Source organism: Grus americana, chromosome 1, assembly GCF_028858705.1.
Source record: "Grus americana isolate bGruAme1 chromosome 1, bGruAme1.mat, whole genome shotgun sequence".
NCBI lineage: Eukaryota > Metazoa > Chordata > Aves > Gruiformes > Gruidae > Grus > Grus americana.
The window spans coordinates 210,557,771-210,579,665 of record NC_072852.1 but is presented as its reverse complement, the minus strand read 5'-3'; the positions used below and the strand labels follow the sequence as shown (position 1 = coordinate 210,579,665).

The 21,895-nt window shown below is 43.7% G+C and overlaps 1 protein-coding gene across 1 annotated transcript; it reads right to left on the bottom strand.

The window, feature by feature from the left end:
• Nucleotides 1-564: 564 nt before the first annotated feature.
• CTSC (cathepsin C) lies at nucleotides 565-21,482 on the bottom strand. Its single transcript, XM_054835058.1, has 7 exons — nucleotides 21,246-21,482; nucleotides 19,919-20,064; nucleotides 9,125-9,291; nucleotides 8,538-8,693; nucleotides 6,851-6,966; nucleotides 2,435-2,566; nucleotides 565-1,718 (listed from the first exon to the last, which is right to left on the bottom strand). The coding sequence occupies exons 1-7, from the start codon at nucleotides 21,409-21,411 to the stop codon at nucleotides 1,216-1,218; spliced, it is 1,386 nt and encodes a 461-aa protein (XP_054691033.1). The 5' UTR covers nucleotides 21,412-21,482; the 3' UTR covers nucleotides 565-1,215.
• Nucleotides 21,483-21,895: the final 413 nt, after the last annotated feature.

The window sequence follows — 21,895 nt, the reverse complement described above, 5'->3', positions numbered from 1 at the left end:
AGAAAAACCTCATGAGACTGTATTTTGTATACAAATATATTAGCTACCTTGGTCACACATTATTTTAAGAGAAGATTACCAAAGAAGCAATCTTCTACCCATGAGACTGAGACTTGCCTCTAAGTCACTCCTCTTTACTCATGTGAGGAACAGCTCAGACCAGTGCTGCATTAACAAGTGCTGTGTTGGAGCTGAGTTTCATCTAGAAAGAAATGGTTAATTCCAAGTGTTGCAATCTGCCCCCCACCCCCCAACTCTATTTTACTACCTTGTGTATTTGAAAGGAAAAAAAATTAACAGAGAATTTAGACAGGATTACCAGGGCACTAGCCAATTTACTCACTGAATTGTCCCATATGTGCAGCAAGGACTACTAGACTCCTGGACAACCTCGCTTGAGGCTGCTGTGAGAATATTGGCCTCAGCTGGATGATTCCTGGTTTCTCTCCACTCTGATCTTCCTTCCCCACCTGTTTAGATCCTGCTGAAGTAAAAAGTTCTTGACAGGAAGTTTAAAACTTAAGACAGGTCACTGAAATAAAGAACCAACTACTTCCACAAGTACAAACTCCAACTTGGAGTGGGGTAATTTTTATTGAACTCTGAGATGATCAATTGCAAAGCACAGCAATAAAATCCAGAACTGAACATTTAGGACATTTAGTAACAGCTTGAAATGTAGAATTGATTTTTATTGCCATAAGGGTTTGACATGCAGTTTTTGCAGGACACTTAAAGCTTTAAAAAATCTCCTTTTAATCAGTGTAATTGCCCATTCCCTCCCCAATACACACTTATGTTCTAAATTGCAGTGACTTCCTGATTTCTGAGAAGTAAGGCACTACAGTGTCCTTTTAAAGTAGTTACAGATTATCATAGCCCACACTTCCCTTTGAGATCTGAAGTTCAAGACTGTCCACAGAAGAAAATGCAACTGGTGACTGAAGATGTATATCCAGTGATGCATAACCATCACCACTGTTACCAAAACAGCCATCACATTCTAGATCTACTGTCACACTAGAGAGGAAACCCTCAGTGCACAGAGCAGAGCTATCAGTGTTCATCCTCTCACCTAGGGAAACTCTTTATTCTGGATAATTTCATCCAAGCTCCCCTGATTAAGCTAGGGAACAGATTTTACCTGCAGTTTCTAACAATCAGTGTGTTCTTACGGCAGGGGACAAGGCACTGGATGGATGAGGACCACTGCATTTATAATTTTGGAATAGGAGTTGCAGCCACTGCAATGCTTTCAATTGCACATTCATCAGTGCCACGGCGGATTCTGAAGTAACCATCTTCTCCCCATGAAGTGCCCCAGCTGTTCTTCACAATCCAGAACTTCTCACCACTTTCTGGGTCTGTACCATAGCCCACCAGCAAGACAGCATGATTGGTCAATTCAAAAGGATTGAAGTCATCCTGCAGCCCAGTGTGATGGTAGATCCCCTCTTTATAAAGCATGAAATCATTATAAACCTCAAAGGCAACAGCCATTGGCCCATGCAGAACAAGCTCAAGTTTCATCAGGGCTTCATTGCAACCTCCATAGAAACCACCAACATAGTGGTACTCAGAAGTGTAGTAGTGGTAACAGCTGTGCTTGAAAGTGCATGGAGAATCTTGGGCTGTGTAAGGGAAGCAGTCCTCTTCCACCACGCCAAAGTCTTGGACATATTTTCCAGCAATGAGGTATGGGAAGCCACCATCGCAACCTAAACAGAAAAATATCTGCTTATTCCCTTGGAGAGTTATTTCAGGTGAGAGACTCTCCTACTCAAATCTTTTGGAATACTTTTAGATACAGTATTGAACACAACCCACAGTGAACCAGATAATCCTAATATTCCAGTTAGCTATAGCTAGCTTTCTGAAACACAGAAAACAAAATTCACATCAGTGGGAACAATAATGCATAGACCACCTTCGCATCCAATTGCTCTGGACACTCTCTGGAAGAGCCGTTAGTCACATGCAGTAAAAAGACCTGTCCTAACATGGGTACTGTCCTTTAGAAAGCTTTAGTCATTGTTTTTACTCATCTCCCCCTCCCTGCATGCTCCTCCTCCATCTGAACATGCTTTTGGAAGGATATTTCCTTCCACTTTTTCTAGGTATGCATTGCAATTTTTAGCCCTTCTCCTTAGATATTCCCTATCTCCCAGGCAGATCTACCTAAAATCCAATAACATCTTGAGCAGAAGGCCACCTACTCCTGGTTCAGTCCCATCCAAGTAAGGTGGGCTGACAACTCTGCAATATTTTCTACAATCTTTCCAAAAAAAGTACTATAAGAGTATAGCCTGCCAGATACTTTGTGAAAAAACTAAATCATGGATGATGGGGAATGCATGGAAGTTTTTAATATACATTCCCCTTCTGCAGTGTTATCATTACCAAAAGTTATCTTTGTTTACCCCTGTGCACTTACCTTGAGAATACTGGCTGCAAGACACAACCTGCTGGGGACTAAGGATTGGTTTCTGAGTGTTGTTTGTGAGGATACGTATTCTTGCTTCCAGCATGCCCATGGAGGAAAACGCGTAACAGCTGCCACATGAGCCTGAGGAGAGGAGAAAAAGGAACCACCAAGAGCAGTCAGTAACAATGCAAGTCACTTGCATTCAGGTGCAACTATTGCTAAAGTCCACTGAAAACAGTCAAAACCTACCAGTGATTAGAAGTTTAACACTGATAGAGCAAAAACTTTAAATATGTGTTTAGTTTTTAAGCATGCAATTCAAAGAACTAACAAATTAGAACAAAAGTTCTAACAACTTGTGAAGGAACACTGAGCTTATTCAAGAATAACAGACAATATATTGCTCTTCAATGCTTTCCAGTAGCATCATTTAAGAGCTATGGTACTCCTTCAGAATGAACCTACAGGGACCACATTAGCAGGGCTGAGAAGGCTCATAACCTTCTGCCTCAGACTACAGGCCTTTAAGAAGCACATATGCTAAGGGGCAATGAACTTTTTCAAGTGAATGCTGACAGTATTGTTCTAGATTTTTTTCAATTTATCAATTGATTTAATGCTGTAATTTCCAGTCGAAAAAAATGTTCTGCCTCTAGAGCTACCCCCTAAAATAACTGCCTTTTGAGAGTCTAGTGGTATAAATAGAAGGTTTGATACAGTGGATTCATCCCAGCTCCCCTTACTTCCTAAGGGCATGCAATTGTACTCTGGCTTTTCAGAAGCACCTTAATTTCCCTTCTGTTTCCTGGCAGAGAGTTAAGTCTCCTTACTTTTGCATCAAAATTTAGCGTTGCTTCTAGTTTTAGGCTTATTCACTCCCTAGGAGTTTCCTGTAACACATTAAAAACCTTTGGAAGTGGAATGACAAGCAGCACAGGGAAGGACAATTACTTGGATGAGGTCCTATTTTATCTATTGATTGCCACCAAGGTGGCAGGTTTCCTTTTGTTTCCTGACAGGAGGAAAAGTCAAATATTGCAGAGCTATGAAAAGGAGGGAGGGTTGAGGAACAAAACAAAATACTTTCTCCTGAACTGTGTAGGTGTATAAAAGCAAAGCTACTACAAAAGCGAGACTTCATGAAATAGCACCTTCACTCAGTTAGACCTATCTCTGAAGAGAAGTGGCAAAATCAGCCTGAACATGAATAGTCTTTGCCCAGCAGGGCAAACCAAAACAGTGAAAGGTGCCTCCCACTCATTGTACAGTCACAGCATCTGAGATGGGCCATGCTGCAGAACACTTTTGTTGCATTTTGTGTGCAAAAAAGTAAAAAAATACAATTAACGCAACCATTTCAGTCTGAAGTCTGTTGGGGTGGTTGCTAAATTTCTTTCCGTTCACAATGGTATTTGTGAAGCCCATAGCATGACAACCACACTGTACCAGCAGAGAGCCACCACAGCTGCAAGAGCAGTTGCTCTTCCTGAGACTTCCCACAGATTCTTTTCCAGAGTCAACTAAAGCTTCAGCCACATTAGATTACCCTCACTATACTGCAAAGGGCGCTCTCACCTCTGTGCCCAGCAAGATCATGGATCGGATCCTCCTAGAAACTATGCTAAAGCACATGGAAAATAATGAGGTGATTGGTGTCAGCCAACATGGCTTCACTAAGGACAAATCACGCCTTAAAAATCTGGTTGCCTCCTGTGATGGGATTACAGTATTGATGGACAAGGGAAAAGCAACTGACATCATCTACATAAACTTGTGCAAAGCATTTGACTGTCCTGCTCAACATCCTTGTCTATAAATTGGAGAGACATGGATTTGATGGATGGACCACTCGGTGGATAAGGAATTGGCTGGATGATCGCACTCAAAGAGTCAATGGCTCGATGTCAAAGTGGAGAACAGTGATGAGTGGCATTCCTCAGGGGCTGGTATTGGGACTGGTGCTGTTTAACATCTTTGTCAGCAACATGGACAGTGGGATAGAGCGCATTCTCAGCAAGTTTGCTGATGACACCAACCTGTGTGGTGCAGTTGAAGGGATGCCATCCAGAGGGACCTGGACAGGCTGGAGAGGTGGGCCCACGCAAACCTCATGAAGTTCAACAAGGCCAAGTGCAAGGTCCTGCACATGGGTTGAGGCAATCCCAAGCACAACTACAGGCTGGGTGGAGAATGGATTGAGAGCAGCCCTGAGGAGAAGGACTTGGGGGTGGTGGCAGACGAGAAGCTCAACATCAGCTAGCAATGTGTGCTTGCAGCCTGGAAAGCCAACTGTACCCCAGGCTGCATCAAAAGCAGTGTGATCAGCAGGTCAAATGAGGGGATTCTGCCCCTCTACTCCGCTCATGAGACCCCACCTGGGAGTACTGCATCCAGCTCTGGGATCCCCAGGACAAGACAGGCATGGAGCTGTTGCAGCAGGTCCAGAGGAGGGCCATGACAGTGATCAGAGGGCTGGAGCACCTCTCCTATGAGGACAGGCTGAGAGAGTTGGGGTTGTTGACCCTGCAGAAGAGAAGGCTGCAGGGAGACCTTAGAGCAGCTTCCAGTACCTGAAGGGGCCTACAAGAAAGCCAGGGAGGGACTGTTTACAAGGGCATGGAGTGATAGGACATGGGGCAATGGTTTTAAGCTGAAGAAAGGTACATTTAGATTAGATATTAGGAAGAAATTCTTCCCTGTGAGGGTGGTGAGACACTGGAGCAAGTTGCCCAGAGAGGTTGTGGATGCCCCCTCCCTGGAAGTGTTCAAGGCCAGGTTGGATAGGGCTTTGGGCAACCTGGTCTACTGGAGGGTGTCCCAATGACACGGCTATCTTCAAAGATGACACATCTCTTGGCTCAAAGATGCAGTTACTACCCTATAAACAACCTGAGAACTCAACATTTACTTTCTTCTCTATAGCAGGGATGCCAACATGCTGGCAGCAAATATTACAGTCCAAGACAACTGCAGTTGCATGAAGCCTGCCATGTCTGAAAGTATTCTACAGAGAATGCACATGTCCCTTTTAATTCTCTCCACTTCGAATGCTCTATTTTTTTCTCCTGAGGTAAAGAGCAGTGACTCCACAATCATGTGATATCTGGAAGCCATGATCTTGTAATTCATAACTTTTTCTGCATGTGCCAGACAACTTGCATCTTACTGCTTGCAACCTTCTCCCCCATGGCATTTTCCAATTAGTCATCTAATAATCATAACGATATATAATTAAGACTTTCTAATACCATAATTTTAATAAAGCATTGATATCCAGTGCCTCAAAATCATAGAAGCTACCATAAGCAAGACTTAATTTGTATGTCAGTACTAGTTTGCACAAGGTCATCTTTTGGAGGTTTTGTTTTGGGTGGGGTTTTTTTTCTGAAAGCTAAAATTCTTATTTAATGGAACAGTATGTATATTCCACAGACATTTAACATAGCATGGATTCCCAGACTACAGGAACAGTGTAGGCAACTTTGTTATTGGAAGCAGCAGACTATTTCTTATTTAGAGAAACCTTAAAGCAACACAATGGAGAACAGGTAAGTTTAAGACCAAGTGTTCAACGGTGTGGAAGTTAAGAGCCCCTGGGATATTCACAGCTCACACCAGCAGAAAGTACAGGACTCAGGCCTACATTGGACTGTATCATCTCCTATTGCCATCTTTCTGCCACAAGCCTTCCTATGCTTCTTCAGGTACCAGAAGTCCAGCTGGCAGAAGAACTAAGCCAAAAATGAGGGACCAGTGATTTAAGTGATTCCACATACACACTATGCTAATGTTATGTTCCCTTCCCCTCAAAGTTGCAACCAGATAGCTACCAGCAGATGCAAGTTTGTTTGGAAGCAGTGGAGCAGGGAAGGGACACATTAACTGAGTCCACTCCTGGCCTCCAGTATGTAATCATTTAATTCAGGTATCCTGCACCACAGTGCTATAAAAAAGCACTCCCTTATAGAGTAAACACATAGCAGAATGGTATCCTTTTAAGTCTACTTTGAGCTAAGTACTTCCCTATCACAGGGGCAAAGAAAAAAGGCAGTTTTTCCAAGCATTTATATTCATCAGTGTCCACACTTTTCATAGTGACTGATACTTAAATGGCTAGTTGCAAGATGAGGTAATTCCTAAACTTATTGGAGTGGTAAGATTTGGAGGCAGTATAAACAATTTTCATGGGTTTATTCAGTAAAGCTGCATGATAATTTGCCATCAGCAGGAATTAGGGAACAAATTAAATGTACATCAGTTCTGTCAGCGTGCAGAAAACCATGACTGAGACTGTTTGGACAAAACCTGACAGCTGTCTTTATGCAGGGCACTGTGGTAACTGGCTTTCACTTCAGCAAGAGACACTGCTGCCTGGATAAGCCAGTACCCCCTTCTATTTCGGCACAATGTTGGGGTTTTTTTTACCTTGATTCCGAACAGGGCTGACATAATTGACACCACTGACGTTTCTCCAGTCCCAGGATTCTGGCAAGCTTGAAACTTTTTTGAGTAACTCAGGTGTTAGAGGTGCAGGCTTCAGTCTAAAGAGGAGAAAATGCTTCTGAGTAACATATCGCACTCTAGGCAAGGATGCAATCACGTAATGCTCAGTTGTCATCTTCTGGCTTCTACTAGTTGTACTTACTTCATGCTAAGCAATTTCAAATAATCTCTACGCTGAGTGGGTGTCAATCTCAAGCAACTAGTTTCAGCAGGATGTAAGACCTACACAAATCCCTCCATGGGAGAACTGTATTATGAACAGTGAGGTCAAACACTGTTGAACCAATCTGAAGTGCTGAGGTAACTCTCAGTGACTGTAGCAACGCAGCACTGCAACAGCTATTTTACACCTCTGCCATCACCAGGTACATAGAATATCTGACTGCAGAAGGCACCTTGCCTTGGCAGCATGCACCAACAGCAACTACAGACTGTTTAACTGCAGACAAAGACATGGCTTCACATCAACACTTCAATAACTACAGTGCCACTTGCCACAGAGACTTCCCTGGAGCAAGTTTTTACTGTGACTGTTGAAGAAGTATTGAATGTTACTTGTCCTCATCTACCACTTGCAGCCAAGTGATGCTCATATATCAGCATGCCAAAAGCTTCCTGCATTCAGCTTTCACATAAATTGACATTTGTCCCAGAAGTCATGCATCAAGTGCCATTCACAAACACTGCACTGGAGCCTGTTCTGAAAGCATGAGAGGGCCAACAAACCACTGTCAAGACACTGCATGGAGCAACAGAGCTTCCAAATAGGTTACTGTATTTATGACCATCTACAAGGTGACTTCTGTCTATAGGATGAAACAGTGATAATCTACATGATACTCCCATGTAAATCAGATTTTTTATTGTATAGAAGGACCTTCTACAAACATACTTTTCCAAACTGTGGCAACTGTAAATAGCATTACTACCCACAGCAATATCAAAGTGGAAAAAGCAAAAATACAAAGAAAGTAAACTAGCTGCAGATAAGGGAATCTTCAGATCAAAGAACTAAAGAACTCTAGTTCTCAAATTAACATAGAGGACCTTGCGTCCATCCCCATTACCACTCTCTGCCATGTGGAAGGCACTCTCAGGACTAGTTCATGCTTCTTCACCAAGACACTCTACTCCTGTTAGAGGACCCTGGTTGTAGGCATGGCAAATCAATAACCAGGGAATTCCCTCAGAAAAATCTTTATTATTCATGTTTAATAGCAGAATGCTGTTCACTGCTTCTTAATTGCAATTATGAACTAGCAGAACGAGGAAAACTGACAAGCAGAAACTCCCAACTATAGCTGATGGGTAGACAGGAGAGTGAGATGACAACTGAGACTGTTCCCACTTCTTCCCTACACATGAATTCAGCAGCGAGTTACTGGGCAAGAATAAAGGGTAGATGACCCTATTTGTCTTAACTGCTTGAGACGACAGATGCTCAGAATAATCATTCAAAAGCAAAAATATGTTGGCACTCCATGAAAATAAGCTGGAAGACCTTGAAACTTGATTAAACACTTGAACTACAAGCCAAAACACAGCTAGGACAAATCAAGCAGATTCTTTACAACAGTGGGGTTTATGGCAAAGCAAGAGGCCTTAGTACCTTGGAGCTCTGGAATAGAGACCTCCAGCTCTTCTGGTTAGCTCTTCCAGGGCAAAGCGCTCATACTCCTTGTATCTTGTTGCTCTCCACGACTTCTGGTGAGCATTGATAGCATTTACAAAGTCAAAGTTGTGCACATAACGTCTGCTTGAAAGTCTGCAAACAAAAGCAACCAAATAAAACAGTAAGAAAAGGACTGGGATTCAAAAGTAAAGCTGTTCTCTAAACTGAATACGGAGAAGACTAACTCTGGAAATGTCTTCTGGTGGATACTGATAAAGAAACACGCAATTATTGGATCAAGGCAAGGTTTCTGAAATGTGAGACAGACTAACCAGAAGGATATAATCACCTTCTTCAGACATGCCAGTTCCGTAATTGGGCTTCATCACAGACTGAAGGAGAAATTGTGTGATGTGACAGGCACACCCTCCTCTGTTTTTGTGCATTCAAGTTTATTCCCAACATTATCACTGGCATTAACTTGCCCTCAGTAACAGAATTGGTACATATGGTTTTAACTGAAACATGAAGCACAGTTACCAAACTTTTTTATTCCAGTAAAAGGTCACTTATCTGTTGCTTACCCTCCTCTGGGCTTCTGGAGAGGTAGCTCATTTATGTGAACATCTGAGGGAGATGAAGAAATCTTCTGTCCAATGAAACAAGCCCAATTGTGGCCAAGTACATCATGTACCCATCCTGGTAGAGTTTCATTACAGTAGCTGGTTACATTCTGGCCTTCCTTTTTGTACTGTAATGTGAAGAGATATGCTTGTGTTGAGTAGATACATTTGTTAACATACCAGTAGTCCCTACTACCCAGCTGCTTCTTGCCTGCGTTTCAGAGGAAATGACCAAATGTATATTTCAGATCAACCAGCATCATATTTGATTCAAAACAAAGAAGCATCAAGAAAAGGTTAAGCAGATAGAAGAAGCTGATCTTTATGGAATTGCTAGAGGAAGACAAACAAATTGTGACTTGCACTTTTAGCAACAAAGCATGCATTAGTAACAGTATCAACTGACTAGTGCTAATTGGGTTTAACAGTTACTTTCTAGGCAAAAATGAAAAAGCGCTCTTCCTACTTATCCTTCTCTTCAAGGCCCTGTGGTTTACTGCACCAAATACGTGACTAATCAAACTAACCCTGGACTGCTGCAAAAGTCTGAGAAACTAAGACTCACAGCAGCTTGAAAAGTAAACACAAGGAGTATGGCAAGTTCCTCACCCAGTAACCTCCCAGGGAAAACAGCATTTCTGTTTTCAAGTCAGAACTGAAGATGAGACCTCCTGCAACTGCTTTAAGTTAGAGCTGTGGTGGAAGAGCATTAAGATATATTTTCACCTGAACAATCAAAATGAGACAGTAAGAAATGATGATCCATTGAGAGCAGAGCAACTCATCTGAAGTTGGTGGTGAGGGGAGTCTTACTAAAGCCTCAAGTCCCAACTCCTAATACTTCCTTATTCAGCCACACAAGTCTTCATTTTACCACTGAAGAGGAGTATAAATTAATCTATTCAATAAAATGTGTCTCCGTAAAACAGTTAGCACTAACACTTTGCCCAGCTGCATAAACTCCCTAGATTACCAATTCTTTGGCAGTAGAATGTTCCAGGGAAAAAAGAAGAAAAAAAAAAAAATCAATCTTTACTCATCTCTTAAGGTTGAAGTCTGTTCTGTATTAAGCTACACAGGAGCCTGAAAACCCCATGCAACAGAAGCTTTAACTTGACTCTTCTAATCACACACACATCACTTAAATGGAATCACAGTTTCCTAGTCCAAGAATACTTTATTAAATCCCATCCCATTTGAGTTGCACATGTACAATGCTACTGGGATTTTGTAGCTATGCTTCGACAAGGTGCTTGCTCAGCCTTTTCACTGAAGAAGGTGGTGGCTTACAGTGATGGAAATGCCTGAAGATGGAAAATAAAGTAAATAAAGAGACTGGGAGATCTGTGACTATGTCAAGGCTCTATGGGGAAACTGAAGGAGAACACACAGTGAAATAATTAAGTCTATCAATCAGAGGGATAAAATTAAAGATTAATCCTCTGTTTTACAACAATGGGAATTTGCTTTGTCCCCAGTTCGGAGGTTGCAGAGGCATCACATTTACACCCTTGTTTGTCTAGCAAGGCAAGCATGTCTGCTGACCAGAGCAGCAAGGGGGCACCAGAAGGCTGAGCTGTTACCTTGTTTTATTCATCCTAACTTACTGTGCAAGATTATGCAATATGAGAAATAACTACACTTGGCCAAATACCAAGGGTAAGGGCCAGAGATGACTTTCAAGAAATACCCTCTTCCTAATAGCGTTGCTAGTAATCAGACACTTCCTGAAACAACTTGCTGACTGACTTGACATCAGTAAGTTACTGTGAGAGCTTTATTTGGCTCTACACAATAGTGCAAATTAATACGTACCTGTCTTTTCTATATAAAAGCTGCCACAGACTAAAACAAAATCAGGCACAACCATTCTTGGTAAGTACAGGCCTTCAATCTGAATACTCGAAGAATAGTCAAGGAACAGACCTGCCTCCCACAACAATCAGATGCAGATCCTGCCTAGCATGAGAGTTACATTGAATCAAAACAAGTGGAACAGATTTGGGGCTTATCTTCATGGAAAAAAGGCAATGACTTATGTGCTAACTAGCAAATTAAAACAACTTTTTTTTTCCTCTGAGAAATCCCTCTTCCTTTCCTGAATATTAATTTTATTGCTTTTTCTAAGATGTAGATAACCAGAATAGTATTCACACCATTTGTGCAACTTATCTGTCAGGAAAGTAAATTTAGCAAGTTTCTTATGCTGTTCTTTTAATTCAAACATACCAGCAAAACTAAGGCAGGCATGAGGGGACAGTCAGTGGCAATGCTTCAAGATAAACAAGAGACAAAAGCCAATTTCAGACAGTCTGTGTAGAATCACAGAATGGTTTGGGTTGGAAGGGACCTTAAAGATCATCTAGTTCCAACCCCCTGCTGCGGGCAGGGACACCCTCCACTAGACCAGGTTGCCCAAAGCCCCATCCAACCTGGTCTTGAACACTTCCAGGGATGGGGCATCCACAGCTTCTCTGGGCAACCTGTTCCAGTGCCTCACCACCCTCACAGGGAAGAATTTCTTCCTAATATCTAATCTAAATTGACCCTCCTTCAGCTTAAACCCATTACCCCTTGTCCTGTCACTCCATGCCCTTCTAAACAGTCCCTCTCCAGCTTTCCTGTAGGCCCCTTCAGGTACTGAAAGGCTGCTCTAAGGTCTCCCCAGAGCCTTCTCTTCTCCAGGCTGAACAACCCCAGCTGTCTCAGCCTGCCCTCATAGGAGAGGTGCTCCAGCCCTCTGATCACTGTCATGGCCCTCCTCTGGACCTGCTGCAACAGCTCCATGCCTGTCTTGTCCTGGGGATCCCAGAGCTGGATGCAGTACTGCAGGTGGGGTCTCACAAGAGCAGAGGGGCAAAATCCCCTCATTTGACCTGCTGATCACGCTGCTTTTGATGCAGCCTGGGGTACAGTTGGCTTTCCAGGCTGCAAGCACACATTGCCAGTTGAGGTTGAGCTTCTCGTCTGCCACCACCCCCAAGACCTCCTCCTCAGGGCTGCTCTCAATTCATTCTCCACCCAGCCTGTATTTGTGCTTGCTTAAAGTCAAGCAATTCAAGTCCTCTGCAGCTACCTTTTTGTAGACTGGCAGACCAAAGCCAGTACTACTGAACTGGCTTTAAAAAGGGGACATGGAGATTCTGAGACCATAGCCCATTAGTGACATCTGGATAAAGGGATTTTGAAATCCAAGAGCCGTTTTCAGCAAGGAAATGAAAATATACCCATAAGGTCTCCCCCCTCTGACTTAACTGACAGCCACTGATACAGAGAAATGGCTGAGAAACATTTAAAAACCCAATACTTATGCTTAATTTCTACAGGCTAGCTAACTCCCCGGTGGGCCACATGTTAGAGGCAATAAAATGGGATAGCAAAGTCATCAGTGCCATGACAATGACACCCACTGCTTACTACCAGAAGCTACACCATCAGATCAGTATTTCATCGCTATAACCACATGCAGCATTTCCTACTGTGACCAGAGAAGGGCTCTGACAGATTAGATACAGCAAATCTGACTGTACCAGTTTCAGAGGACCTATTATGACTATGCCTGCCCAACCAACAGTCATACTGGCGCATGACTAACTTCAGTTGCACCAGTTCAGTGTGGTACTGCTGCACGAACAACCACTGACCTAGGTGGATACAAATTAAAACACCAGACTCAACCGAAGCTGCCGCCACAGTACTCAGCACATCTGTGGAACCCATCACAGAACAGCATCCTTCATGGAGGACAACAGCCACACAGCTGTGACCAGCAGCAACTGCTGGACAACTGCTGCATGCATTTCCTCTGCAGACTTAAGATGGTTTCCATTTTTAAGTTAAAGACCGCTGCAGCCATGCCACGTGATAATTTCGTCAGCCAATGCTCACATCTGCAGCATTAAGTAAACTATATCCAGTGATCTGACCAATCTGGAACAACTCCTGTAGAAAGGTACCCAAACAATACGCACAGTTCAAATTCTGAGGTTTGAAAACATTGAGCTTTAATTCTACTTCAAATGCTTATTTTTCCCCAAGTCTGACAACTCATGTCAGAATTTAGCCCAACTCCAGCATTAATGTTAAAAGGCTTCATGTACCTAAATTTCAAGGCTTGCTATTAGATACCTGAACCTAGGTAAACTTTTTGGTACAGTATACTTTTAAGTAAAGTCTTTCCTGTGTTGGTCATCATAACATAATCTAATTGCATGTTCAGTTCTAGTCCTAGTAAAAAAAATGTAATTGTTTAAAGCTTTAAGTTCTTTATCTAAGAGGAAAGCAAGAAAGGATGAAGACCCTATTGGACATGGCATTTTAACAGGGAGTCAGCAGTGCTACATACAGAGGCTGCCACCCCATCCTCTTTTACACCTATCGTTCTCCATTTCAGCAATGTTCAGGCAATAAGCCAACTCGAGTCCCAGAAGGCAGGACTACTCTATACATTAAGCCTGGTGAAAAGACTTACCACTCATTTGTCATCAAATTTACAACTGTGTCTATGCATTTTAATATAGGAAGCATATTCTTAATTAGAACAGGATTGCAGACTTGTGGATGCCTTACTGTAAAAAATACAGAAGTTGATATTATGAGAACAAACTATTACATCTTGCTACTCAATATAAAATTCAAGAAAATATCAACTACAGATGCATCTTCTTTCCTCTAGGGAACATTCTGCAATTCAGAGATTTATGCTTTCAGATGTAGACATTAGGGAAGCAGCAGTTGCACGCTGCCAGTTAAGTAAGCCCAACTAAGTTAGGTTAGAAGTTAACTTCCCATTGATTTGCAGGACGATTAAAAAGCATTAGCAACTTAACACTTCTATTTTAGCAACATGGAATAAACTGCATTCAGATTTATTTTTTTTAATATTCTGAAACATAAACATTAACTACTTGTCTAGGCTGGTTATTTCAGAAAGGAAGTCCTTGGTTTTAACCAAATTTGGGGGCGTTGGGGAAGAGCGGAAAAGATGTGACAAAGATGTCACCAAGTCAGATGGAAAAGATTACTAACTTGAGTAGTGCAATATTCTATAATCTATTTCTTTTTTTTTTCCTGAAGTAGTGCTAATGTTTTAACATGAAAAGACTACTGTTTCTTGCTCAAATTTAGCCTCAAGTTTTCTTCCAGCCTCACTCTAGCTTTTTATGTTATGCTGTCCCTATTTCTTTAGCCATCCCTTAAAAAAAATCCTTAAAGCCTTGTATCTTGCATAGGCCTACAGAATCTTTGTATCATCCAGCAGAAGCACATGCTCAAGCTTCTGCCAAGAGTCAGTACACTAACTTCACATCCAAGTTCAGTATAGGGACATTTCAGCAGCACCCATTAAATAAGAAACAAGTACATTCCCATGAATAAACAAGTTATTTTGTGCTGCAAACAAACACCAGGCAAAGTAACTATGACTTGAGAGAAGCAGAATGCACCAGTGTAGTAGGATGCTGCATTTAACCTGGCAAGCCTTGAGGGACAAGTCTATGTACAACAATAGTTAGAAATAAAACACTGTTAGAGCTTATTTACTTGAGCGATTAAAGCAAACTGAGGAAAAAATACACCAATAAGCTCACCCAATCAACTCCTTTGGTGCAGAAAGCCATTTCCCCAAAGTCCCCAGGTAAAAGAACAAATAACTTGTAAAGACAGTGAGGCCTACGAAAATTTTAGTGGGTGTCTGTTTAGCAAGCCACATGAACAAAAGGCTATTAAAAGCTCACTGAAACATGCATCACCATCAAACAGGCTGTGTCTATATCCACACAGTAGAATAGCTCTGATAAAGTCACCATTTAGACAAGCCCGCAGCATTCTCGTTAGTAATTGATATCTTCATTCTTTAACAGTAAGCAAAAATATACTGCAAGTTCAATTAGCACCAGTTGCACCTCTATGCTTGAAACACATGAAGTACTGTATTGGCTTAAATACTGCTCTTCATTTTGCCTAGCAACTCCATCCTCTCTGTTCAATGGCAGAATACGAGGAAAGTGTTAAAGCATCATAGTAGGTAAATCAGGGTGCTTTATCTGCCCTGTCACCATGATGGTGTTTTAGCCACATAATTTAACTTTAGTGCAACATAAACAGAACTTGAAATTTATGAGTGGCGTTTAAGCAATGAATACTTTCCTGACAAGCCCAAACCCACAGAAGATGTGCAAGGCTTTCTGTGTTATGCTGCTCCAGTACCACAAACTGCTCCACGAACCAAAAAGTTATTCCACAATCAAGCAGTAAGTCCAGAACAGTGTTCACATTGGAAGGTTATTTGAGTGAAACTAAGTAAATTTACCAAGTAGTAAAAACAATAGCAAATTACTCCATATTAAATATATTAGTTCTGTACCTTCTTGCTGTAAAGCAAGAGACTTCCAGCAAAGATAATTCTTCCTTTCCATGAATCCCAAAGGGACTTTTGTCTAATGACTTTACACATTCTCAATAGTGAGAACGGCTAAGCAATATTTTAAGAGACTGCTTTTATGCTTTCCTCTTGCTGCATTTCCAGGGAGGGAAAGCCCTCACCAATTCACATTCTAGTTTACCCTATTTTACTCCAAGAGGTTCTAGATTATGACCAACACTAAGTAAATGAAGTCTGCTATGTTTACGTTACATTCAGGTGCAAATGGTAGCAGTATTTTAAACAACAAGCAATCATTCTTCGAAACCTCTGAAGCATGCATTGAGTGGAATATATTAGTTGTCCCCTAGAAGGGGTGAGGGGGATAGTAGAAGAGGATGGTCCTAAAAGAGCATTAGCTGCCTTTGATAGAAAAAAACCACATTTTTTGTTTATATCAGGACTAGATATTTTGTATTTCCGTTTCACAGGTAATGCAATATTTTTACTGGATTAAAAGTAAACAGATACACATATCTAAATATGTCACAAGGTCAAGCAATTTGTATGGAACCACTTCTTCCCCCCAAGTCCCCACTGACAATTGTGAAATAACAGTTTTGCAGACAGACAGCATTGCAAGTTGTTGCCTAACAAAGTCAACTAGTTGTCTGCAGCAAAAAATGCATTTACCAAGTGCTGTGGTACTTCCTCGTGCTTCTTGGCCATTATACTTGCATCTTGGTAATCTGTTGTTTCCTTTACAGCAGCAAAATTAGAGAGGATAACTGAATTGGGCTCTAATCCTCTCTATATTTAAGGAAAGAAGCCTTTAATTTAAGCACGTCTTGCTGATAGATTCCCTACTACTGAACAACGCACCAAACAAGCTTGCTATTTCTCAATACCAAAAGGAACTGCAAAACTAACAATTAATCCATTTGCCTACAACAGGCTAAGACAGATTCATTCATGATCGTGAAATGCAAGGTATTATGCATTGCTGCTGCTCAGGTGTATATTCAACTTATTTTGTTTTGAGCAGCAAGTTGGATCAGATCACCTCCAGAAGTTCCTTCCAGCCTACGTTATTCTGTAACACAGTTTTGGTGTATTGTTTAAGAGTACTCTTGCAAATCAATGCATTTACATTTTCATAAACACAGAGGAATACATGAGATCAGCACTTATCACACACTTGACTTAGTGCTCATCTTCCAGGGATGTATTTCACAAGGTATAGATAGCAGCAGTAGAGCCTTCAGTGACTCAACTGTCTCCAAGCTGGTGCCTAACAGCTCCATTTACATTCCAGAGCAGGCCACTCACTGTTTCTATGATTAAATTCCTCACATTCAATAATTAGTTTGATAACCAACACTTGTTTCAACTGCTCACCATACTGGCTTGTAAAGCAACTCTGCATTTCAGTGTAAAATACCAGCCTGAGAATTCCCAGTCTGCTAGTTCAACTATATTTCTCCTCAGATGAGTCCACCAAGGCCAGCAACGACTGCTGAATTTCACCTGCCAGAAATGACCCCTCAAGCCCGAGTTCATGGACAATACTACAACATACTGTGCTCCACTGTCCTCAGGGAGACAGCGATTCCTGCCACTTTTGAGGCAGGCCCTCCCACCACAGGGAAGCTCACAGAGATGCCCCTGCCTGAGAAGTTTCAGAGTCATTCTGCCTGGTTAGAGTACCCGTCAGTGTCTGTAGCTTTTGCTGTACCACCTGCCAAACCTAAGAGGACTGCACATCATGGCTATTTAGTGTCACCACCTTATACAGTGCCAAATTCTGCACCTGGGAAGGGGCAACCCTGGCTATACACACAGACTGGGTGATGAGACGCTGGAGACCAGCCATGCTGAAAGGGACTTGGGCGTCTTGGTCAACATCAAGTTGAATATGAGTCAACAGTGTGCCCAGGCTGCCAGGAAGGCCAACCGTATCCTGGGGTGCATCAAGCACGGCATTGCTAGCAGATCTAGGGAAGTGACTGTCCCACTCCACACTGCGCTGGTGCAGCCTCACCTCAAGTACCATGTGCAGTTTTGGGCACCACAGTACAAAAAGGACAAACTATTGGAGAGTGTCCAAAGGAGGGCAACAAAGATGGTGAAGGGTCTAGAGGGGAAAACGTACGAGGAGAGGCTGAAGTGCCTTGGTTTGTTCAGCCTAGAGAAGAGGAGACTGAGGGGAGACCTCATCACGGCCTACAGCTTCCTCATGAGGGGGAGCGAAGGGGCAGGCGCTGATCAGTGGTAGAACCCGAGGGAACAGAGTGAAGCTGTGATGGGGGAGGTTTAGGTTGGATATCAGGAAAAGGTTCTTCACTGAGAGGGTGGTCGGGCACTGGAACAGGCTGCCCAAGGAATTGGTCACAGCACCGAGCTTGACTGAGTTCAACAAGCATCTGGATAACGCTCTCAGTCATATGCTCTGAATCGGCTGGTCCTGTGTGGAGCCAGGAGTTGGACTCGATGATCCTTATGGGTCCCTTCCAACTCAGGACATTCTATGATTCTATGATAGAGATGAGAGAATGTTTTGCTCAAGTATAGAACCCTGTCTTATGCAGAAGCATTCTTATTTCAAGAATGTACAATTATATGAGTGCACTAGTTTTAAGAGATAATTTTATTTATAGTAGCTCTTATAGTACCATGTTGTGGATTTGTGGTGAAAACAGAGTTGGTAACACAGCGATGTTTTAGCTATTGCTGAGCAATGCTTACACAGCATCAAGACCTTGTCTGTTCCTCACCCCACCAGCAAGTAGGCTGGGGGTGCACAAGGAGTTGGGAGGGGACACAGCCAGGACAGCTGACCCCAATGACCAAAGGGATATCCCATACCATACAACGTCATGCTCAGCAATAAAAGCCGGGGAAAAAGAGAGAAAAGGGGAACATTCAGAATTATGGTGTCTGCCTTCCTAAGTAACAGTTAAACACCATGAAGCCCTACTTTCCTGGAAATGGCTAAACACCTGCCTGCTGGTGGGAAGTAGTGAATGAATTCCTTATTTCATTTTGCTTGCATACACAGCTCTTGATTTAGCTATTAAGTACCTTCATGTCAATCCATGAGTTTTTGCACTTTTACCCTTTCGATTCTCTCCCCCATCCCACTGTGGGGGCGGAATGAGCAAATGTGGTGCTTAGCTGCCTACTGGGGTAAACCTACAACAAAGAGCATATAGACAACTTCACCATTAGTCTTGTAAAACAACCTACATGGCCCTTTCCCTTAACTTAAGTGAGCTCCAACTGGCATTAAGTAAGAGCCTCATACATCTTTTCTATTCAGTAAGGATTACAGTTCTCCTAGAAGAGTGGATGACTCCCTTTTGTTAACATCTGAAAACACTGACTCAAAAATAGCTGCTGTAAAATAAGCCATCTACAATGGCTCCCAGAAAGACAATTTAAAACAAGAGTCAATTCTTCACCCTCCTTACTATTAGCCAAGGTTCAGAGATTTTACCCTTGGACAAAACCTGTGTGTTTACTGATGGCTCATCTGAAGCCAGACACAAGATCACACTTCCTGAAGCCAAGACACACGTTCACCACTGCTGCCGAGGCCTGCACTCACCAACTGAGCGGTCTTGTTACACAAAACCTGTGTCTCCCAGGTAGCAAAGTCATCTTGCAGATTGCTTCAAGCCACCCTCCAGATTCATAATGCCCCTCAATCAGGGCAGCAGCAGAGCACTCCTTAGCAAGTGGGTTTTCTCCTGTCTACCCCCTGCCTGCCAGCACTGTTTTCAGCTTGATCTGAAGTCATTAACAGGGACTGGAGAGGGATTAGAGATAACAGTATTACTCTGAAATAACATTTATAGGCAGCAGAAAGATTCCTTAAAGTAGTATTCTGTAATAAAACTTAGAAGATGCCAAAAATCCTTCAGCAAGGAAAACAGATGGCCTTTCTAAAGTTTTCATATATTTGAGAACATTGTTAAGGAAAGATAAAAGTAATGATGTTTGCTATTTCACTTGGGTCTATGGTATCAGGAAGAAAGCTGGAAAAAAAAAAAAAAAGATTCCAGACTACAGGGAGCGTGAGCTTCATGAAGACCTTCAACCGCTTTAAGCATGCCCAGAAGGGAAAGCAGCAGAATTTGTAACAGATTTTTCAGAAGACGCCCAGTGTGGAATATACATACCTCTTTCCTCTCTCTGCTCCCTACTCAACCTCTGATAACTGTTCCCTTATGTTAAAAAAAAAATCCTGCATCTGGTAATCTAGGCAAAGCTTAGAGCCAAAGATAACCAAGCATCCCAACTGCCATGCTGCGGCACTTGGGGACTAAACAGAAGCCTAATTAGAGACCATTTCAGCAAGAGTCAGTGATGCAGAACACACCAAGTTAACTCACCTTAAAAAAGGCAAACCACTTGTAGTCATTTATCACAATTTCAAAGCCTTGATTGTAAATTAAAGTGAAGAAACCATAGTTGCCCAGATTATCCTGAGCCACATCTAACTTCTGAAGATTCACAAGCACCTTTCGTTCCACAGGCCCTACAAGAAATACAAACATTATTGCGTGGAAGAGATAAAAATAAAAAATTAGTACAAAGAATGTTGTAACTTTTACTTTATTCCAAAGGACGCTAGAACAGACTTGTTGAAACAGTCTTCTGCAAAAAGGCATCAAACAAACAACTTCAGAAGCTTCACTAACCTGTCAGTGGGTCTACATGCTCATTTCTTCCACTGCTAGACAGTATTTGCACATTTAATTAGCAACAGCAGTAGCACCAAACAGCTGTTACCAGGAGACATCATCTTATTTAAACATAACTTGCTATACAGCCACACAGGAGTTGGCAGCTGTGTCACTCAGGCACTGTGCCTGCAATGACAAACCTTCCCCTCACCTGGGATGAGGTATCAGCCACCTCACCTTACTTACACCACTGGCCGTGATCACCTCCGCTGCTCCGATCTACCACTTGCCTCATCTCATCAAAAAGCAGATGATTTAGAGAAATACAAAGTATCTACTATTTTTTAAATAGCTGACATACAATAATTAGTAACTCCTCAGTACTATTATCCTCTCAAGGGAAGTGGTATTTCTCTTTTCCTGATGCTATCCAGCTCCCTAGGCAGCAAGTTCTTGCAGCCAGTGGCCTCCCAGAAGCTGGGCAGGTGTCACCCAGAAGCCGCTTTGTTGCTGGGAATAGCTGCTTTCAGGCCAGGCTGAGCTGAGGGAAGGTACCTGTGGGCTGTGAGGGGGATAGTGAACAGGCATGAATCATGAAGAGGCCTAGTTGAGTCCAAATCAAAACAACTAAAAAAACCACCCCAAAAAAACTAAAGTGGAAGAGTAACAGGGCTGCCCACAATGATCACCTAGAGCCAGTCTAACCCGAGCGTTTCAAGCTGCTTAATTCAAATTAAGCTTTTTCTGCCCTAAGCCCGGCAGGGAGCCCCACACGGCAGCCGGCAGCACGGGTCCGACCCGCAGGTGCGGGGCCCGCTACGGCCGAGCCAGGCAGCTGCTTCCCCGCCGCCGGTTTCGGTTTTAGGGCCTCATGGCACGGAGCATCCGCTCCCCCCTCCCCGCATCCCCCCCACTCCTCCCTCAGGCTCACAGGGACCCACCCCTACCCCCGCAGCGAGGTCGGGCCGACCCCGGGACTCCGCGGTCCCCGGGGAAGGGGGACGGGACAGGGGCCGGGCCTCCGCGGTCTCACCCGCCTGGGAGCAGTTGCCGTGGCGGCCGCCGCCCCGCCAGACGCGGAGCTCCCAGGCACCCAGCAGGTCGGCGAAGGAGCAGTTGGCCGGCGTGTCGGCCCGCAACGCCTCGGGCAGCGCCGCCAGCAGCACCAGCGCCGCGGCCCACAGCGCCCGCCCAGCCATGGCGCCGCTCTCGCCGCCCGCCGCTGCCGCCGCTGAAATGGGCCCGGGCGCCGCGGCCTCCCCTCCTCCCCCCGCCCCCGGGCCCGGGACCGCCCCGGGACGGCCGCGCTGCGCCGGGAGGGGCCGGGCCTCTGCGTCTGCCGCCGCTGGGGGTCCTGGGCTGGGCTGTGGGCCGCGGGGGAAGGGCGATGTGTGTTCGTGTGTCTGTATGTCCCAGCTCCGGCAGACGTGGGGCAGGCTCCCCGCTGTGGAAGGCGGTGTGCCCCCGAGGGCGGTGACCAGGGGAGGGGTCCTCACCCAGCTGGCCAGGACATCCTTCTCCCCAGAGGGTGTCCTTCCCAAAGGGCGTCCTCCCCCACAAAGGGCACCCTCCAAACCTAAAGGCATCCCCCACCCCAAAAGGTGTCCTTCTCCACAAAAGGAGTCCTCCTCCCCAAAGAGCATCCTCTTCCCCAAAGCCCATCTGCCCCCCCCCCCGAGAGTA